Source organism: Portunus trituberculatus, chromosome 18 (genome assembly GCF_017591435.1).
Source record: "Portunus trituberculatus isolate SZX2019 chromosome 18, ASM1759143v1, whole genome shotgun sequence".
Taxonomy (NCBI): Eukaryota; Metazoa; Arthropoda; class Malacostraca; order Decapoda; family Portunidae; genus Portunus; species Portunus trituberculatus.
The window spans coordinates 9,647,050-9,653,696 of record NC_059272.1 but is presented as its reverse complement, the minus strand read 5'-3'; the positions used below and the strand labels follow the sequence as shown (position 1 = coordinate 9,653,696).

At 40.5% G+C, this 6,647-nt stretch overlaps 1 protein-coding gene across 1 annotated transcript in view; it reads right to left on the bottom strand.

The window, feature by feature from the left end:
* Nucleotides 1-305: 305 nt before the first annotated feature.
* Nucleotides 306-6,647, bottom strand: part of LOC123505364 (glutamate carboxypeptidase 2 homolog) — a 16,788-nt gene continuing 10,446 nt past the window's right edge. The window contains exons 5-8 of the mRNA XM_045256583.1: nt 3,123-3,245; nt 2,717-2,906; nt 1,291-1,381; nt 306-324 (exon numbers count right to left, since the gene is read on the bottom strand). Of these exons, the coding sequence (XP_045112518.1) occupies nt 306-324; nt 1,291-1,381; nt 2,717-2,906; nt 3,123-3,245 (423 nt within the window). The remainder of the gene's footprint in view (nt 325-1,290; nt 1,382-2,716; nt 2,907-3,122; nt 3,246-6,647) is intronic.

Sequence of the window (6,647 nt, the reverse complement as noted above, 5' to 3'; positions counted from 1 at the left end):
ACCTTCCCTCCCCACAGCACCAGTCCTCACTCCACCTCCCATTTTCTTTCTCAGTCAACGAAAATAAGAGCGCAAGGAGTTCGAAAAATGCGCTGCACCAGCCACCATGACATACCTTCCATAGGGATATAAAATTCCCTTCCTCCACTCACTCGTCCCACTCCTTTGGAAACAAGAGGTACACTGCAAGACGTATTTTTTTTTTTTTTATGACTCAGGAAAAAAATCTCTCTCTCTCTCTCTCTCTCTCTCTCTCTCTCTCTCTCTCTCTCTCTCTCTCTCTCTCTCTCTCTCTCTCTCTCTGTCTAGTTCTTTGGATTGCGCCTGAGGTGGAAAGCAAAAAGATTATACTATCAGTGTGGAGATAGAGAAACGAGGGAAGAAAAGACCAAGGAACAGAAAAGCGTGAGGAAAATGCGGGATTTTTCAATAGAAAGAGGGAGAGGAAAGACATAAATAAAGGCTAAGTAAACGAGATGTGAGGGGAATAGAGAGAGAGAGAGAGAGAGAGAGAGAGAGAGAGAGAGAGAGAGAGAGAGAGAGAGAGAGAGAGAGAGAGAGAGAGAGAGAGAGAGAGAGAGAGAGAGAGAGAGAGAGAGAGAGAGAGAGAGAGAGAGAGAGAGAGAGAGAGAGAGAGAGAGAGAGAGAGAGAGAGAGAGAATGGGTCAGTACCCGAGGTTGGAGGATGAAATTGGATGAATTAGGGTATGAAATGAGGAAGTGAGGGTGGAAACGGTATGCTAGAGAGAGAGAGAGAGAGAGAGAGAGAGAGAGAGAGAGAGAGAGAGAATCGTATTTTGCAATCAGTGTTATATCACTTTGCTGACGTCAGGCACCATTTGTTGAGCATCACTAATGTATCTTTCAACACTCTCTCTCTCTCTCTCTCTCTCTCTCTCTCTCTCTCTCTCTCTCTCTCTCTTCAACACAGGCGAAGCAACGAATTAAGAAAACAAATCCGAGGAACAAACTAAAGTAAAAAGAAAACAAAATCACATCTTGATAGGAACAAACTTTCACTTTCTTCTTTATTTCTTATCTTTTGGGTTTTCGTGCTGCTGCTTCTCCTCCTCCTCCTCCTCCTCCTCCTCCTCCTCCTCCTCCTCCTCCTCCTCCTCCTCCTCCTCCTCCTCCTCCTTATGCCTCTTTCCTCCTTCTTTCTCCCCCTTATTTCGTATTCCTTACCTAAAACTGTTCATCACATCACCTCTCCAACCCTAATCATCTCTCTCTCTCTCTCTCTCTCTCTCTCTCTCTCTCTCTCTCTCTCTCTCTCTCTCTCTCTCTCACCTCAGGAGGAAGGCGGCGTCGGAGTAACTCAGAGGCTGCACGGGAATTTTCGGAATGGCTGCTTCGTCCTCTGGGATCCTGAAGGCACTTTCTGCAGGACGTGAGGGTAAATGAGCAAGAAAAGGGAACGTGAGAGGATGTAAGTAGGCACAGAGAGTGAGCAAGAGTGAGTGAGAGAGGAAGCAGGTGTTTGGAACGTGAAGGAGAAAAACGAGAACACGTGCTGGTAACAAGAGAGTATGAGGAAGAGGAAGGATGAGAAAATCTTTGAAGGGAATATGGTGTATATACGTATTATGAGTATAAACAACACTTTTTGTCATCGCAGGGCCTTTATGACTAGCACCATCACTCGTCACCAATATTCATCTCTAAAAGCACTATTTCAAATGCCACGAGTGGGCTTGATGCTTTTTTCATGTTGAATTTATCCGTCACACACTCCCACGCAAAAAAAAAAAAAAAGTACGTAAAACAGTTAGAGGAGAGAAAAATCCGGTTTTCGTACAATTAAGTCACAACATGCATGCACTTTAAGCCCTTACGTACACTCAGCTAATGAAGCACCAGCCTCATTCCCAGCCATGAACAATGAAGCACTGTCGAGTATTGTGCAGTCGTAATGAAAGCAAACACACGTGCGGTGAGGGGCTCGACAACTGCGTGATACGTTCGTCAAAAGTTAGGAACACTGTTTGTTCATTAACTCACCAACTCGACATGCGCATTAGGAACGTGATGTAAAAAGCTGAAATCTAGCTACAGCAAATACAGATTTCAGATTTGCTTGTAAGAAAAAGGAATGGATATCCTCATGTCTTAAAGTGGATAAGGGAATATTTTATCTATTTATTTATTTCTTATGTTATGGCCTATGGGGCCTGTAGGCATGCTTGAAGAGCATATATGGGAAGCGCTGTTCAGCTTTCGCCCAATAGTGGCACAGGCAATTCTATTTATAGTTGTACCCATATTAGGGCCCATATCACCACCCAGGCACTTCTTTGGTGTAACCATCTAAAACCTGGGAATCTTTGTGACATGGCGGTACCTTTAAACCACTCGATCAATGGCATAACTTCAAAGTGGTATATGGTGGAATTCGAACCTACGCGTGTGCGTCTGCCCAATCTCACGCTCACCACCTTATCCACTACGCCACCGCCTCCCCCCCCCCTTTCATAAAGGATGACATACGCAAATTTCTCAGGATCGAGCTTTAAAAAAGTTACCTTAGGAAAAGGAAAGGGTTCTGAAATTGAATGGTAAATTAATATAACAGTAATTAGGATGTTGGAGATGATTCATTACGGAAATTTAAAAGACGATTACACACAGTTATGGATAGGGATGATAGGTGAAAATAGGTACTATAGGAACTTCCACATCGAGGCTTCATGGTTTCCTTATGCTCTCATGTCCTTACCTATAGATGGGTAGAAAGGCGTGAGTGGGTCGCCGTTACCCATCATGGTGGTGCCGAGCTGCGCGGCGTGAGGCGGGGAGAACACCGTGTTGGGGTACGTGTGGTTGTCGTCCTGCCCCTCGGGACTCACCGTGCCTGGGTCCAAGAAGAGCAACACACCGCCCGCACCGCGCTTCTCAGCCTCCAGGACCTGAGGCAGTAATGAAGCGGTGGGTTGAAGAGAGAGAGAGAGAGAGAGAGAGAGAGAGAGAGAGAGAGAGAGAGAGAGAGAGAGAGAGAGAGAGAGAGAGAGAGAGAGAGATTAAAGCGGAAAGAGAGGCTGACTAACAGATAAAGACAGACCAACACAGATAAGTAGTGACTCAGATCGGAAAACACACACACACACACACACACACAAACGCACCTGGTTTCCTCTGTACACGTCGCCGTATCTGACGAGGACGATACTGTCGGATACAGACACGTTGTGGTTGTCAAGGTAGCGAAAGTCCTCGTCACGCCCCAGGAACGCGTACACCACCGGACCCTGCAGCGCCACCACCACCACCACCGATTAATTAAGGGGATGTAACTCATTTGTAAGTTGGGGGAGGGTTATGTATGGGAGGGAGAGGGAAGAGATTCATGATACTCTCTCTCTCTCTCTCTCTCTCTCTCTCTCTGGTTGTCTACTAATATCTTCCACCAAAGTTTCACTCCTAAATCTCACTCGTCTAACGTCTATTTGACATTATTACATTTCCTTCTCCAGTAATTTCCATCAAACATTGTTTATTCTGCTTCCTCTTCCTTGTGCTAGTCTTCTTTCTTTCCTTTCCTTCTTTTCCCCTTCTTTTTTCTCTTTTTCCTCTTCCTCCTACTCTTATACTTTTACTTTTATGGCCCTCCATCTGCTCTTCGATCTCTCCCTGCTCCATTTTCATGCCTTCCTTCTCTTTTTCTTCATCTTTTTCTTGTCCGAATTTTCTTTACCTTTCTTCCACCTCACTCCCCCTCTCCTCTTTCCCCAACCTGAAGCATGCAGGAGGAAAGGAGTAAACAGCAGGAGTATCATAAAACCTTCAAGCTGTAATTGGGACTTAGGTAAGGTAAGCCATCCACGAAATTTAAAGATGTTTACTGAAACCTAAACACCATCACCTGAAATTTAGAAAACTGCCGAATGGTAAACCCCAAAACTAATTCAACAGTCCGACCAATGTTTTTTGTTCATTATTAAGAACTAAAAATTCAATCTATTTTATTAAGCCTTGTGACGGTAAAATATTCGTGCACCGAGTCCATTATGATTTACGGGAGCTGCCAGGTGCACCGGCCGACACGGGATTACGGTCTGATATTACACAATTTAATTTCATGCATGCATTCAGGTACATTATATAAAGATAAATAGACGTATTGGGCACGACCGTACATAGATACACGGCCAGATAAACAGACCGACACACACACACACACACACACACACACACACACACACACACACACACACGCACGCACGCACGCACGCACGCACGCACACACACACACACACACACACACACACACACACACACACACACACACACACACACTAATTATATTTTTTTGATGACATGACCCTTAATAGGTCCACATCAATTACCTCAGTGTTAACAAAAACTTTAAAGGGACTGTACATGCAGCAAGACCACCATTACCACTACCACTACTACCAGAATCATCACCCGAATTGCCCTTGCTAGTACCGTCACCAACAATGCTACGTACATCATCACCGTCAATATCTTAGCAAAGCACAAAGCAGTTAATCTGTAACTCATTTCTTTTTCCCCAATATCACAAAATCAATAAACTTTCATGCCGCTCCATCAACGAACAGCTTCTCTGTCATTCGTCACTGGATCGCAACCAGCGTCATATCACCATTAATGATCAAGATCGCAGGTTTTCCTCTCAAAAATAGACGTAGTAACAGAATCATTGATGAATAAGCACATAAACAATCTCTATCATACCAGTGAGCCATCAGGTTAATTAAAAGGGATAATGAGAATATGAGACGCAGCACGGAGGAAAGGAAAGTTGTGAAGCTCCACATTTAGCGTCCTGTATAAAGGAAGGCAAGCAAAATGAGACGTTCCCCATGATTCATTAAGAACGCTGAGTGGTTTTCAATTACACCACTGCGGTTCATCTTTACTCTCTCCCTCTGAATCTAAAACAAAAGCAGGGAGCGAGTCAGGAATCTCAGGAGCAAATAAATTCTCCGGAGAATCACCATAACATTGACAGATGGTGGACTGATAGTGACACTCACATCGAAGGAGTGAGTAGGTGAGAGGCAAAATAAATAAAAATAGAAGAGTAAAGGAGGTCAGTCACCCGCGTCCTATTCCACTTGCTGCATAAATGGATTCACAACGCCGGCTGTCACGCTCCCCGCTGCACATCGATAACATATATGTAGACGACTGTATAAAAGTAAATACGTGTGTGTGTGTGTGTGTGTGTGTGTGTGTGTGTGTGTGTGTGTGTGTGTGAGAGAGAGAGAGAGAGAGAGAGAGAGAGAGAGAGAGAGAGAGAGAGAGAGAGAGAGAGAGAGAGAGAGAACGAAATTAAAAGGATCAACTCTATCCCTCTTAGAACTTTATCAGTCTCTTTCCAAGGAGAATTCGAGTAGAGAATGTTTTTTTCTCATTAATTCATTCATGGTTAGTCCCTTGTAAACACACACACACACACACACACACACACACACACACACACACACACACACACACACACACACACACACACACACACACACGCAGAGTTCATATACAATAACACCAAAAAATACAATAACATCTCGAGAAGGAGGAAGACGCACAAGAGAATGCAAGGAAAACACCAGCAGAGTTAGATGAAGGGATAAATATGACAATCAGGTGGAACACAACCTCCCTTTCTGCAGTGTTCCCTGGCGCCTCTCAGGAATCCCTCCGCACACATCACGCCACTTCAAAGGCTGAGCGCACCATCACTACACTATTGAACTCTTTTTTTTTTTCTTTGGAGACGCCTCGCCAGACTTTCTTTTTGAGAGCTAGAGAAAGAGAGAAAGATATATATATATATATATATATATATATATATATATATATATATATATATATATATATATATATATATATTATATATATATATATATATATCTATATCTATCTATCTATCTATCTATCTATCTATCTATCTATCTATCTATATATATATATATATATATATATATATATATATATATATATATATATATATATATATATATATATATATATATATATATATATATATATATATATATATATATATATATATATATATATATATATATATATATATATATATATATATATATATATATATATATATATATATATATATATATATATATATATATATATATATATATATATATATATATATATATATATATATATATATATATATATATATATATATATATATATATATATATATATATATATATATATATATATATATATATATATATATATATATATATATATATATATATATATATATATATATATATATATATATATATATATATATATATATATATATATATATATATATATATATATATATATATATATATATATATATATATATATATATATATATATATATATATATATATATATATAGAGAGAGAGAGAGAGAGAGAGAGAGAGAGAGAGAGAGAGAGAGAGAGAGAGAGAGAGAGAGAGAGAGAGAGAGAGAGAGAGAGAGAGAGAGAGAGAGAGAGAGAGAGAGAGAGAGAGAGAGAGAGAGAGAGAGAGAGAGAGAGAGAGAGAGAGAGAGAGAGAGAGAGAGAGAGAGAATTTGATATGCATTGAGGTAGGTACATAGGCGTATATATGTAATTAAATTGATAGGTGAGATT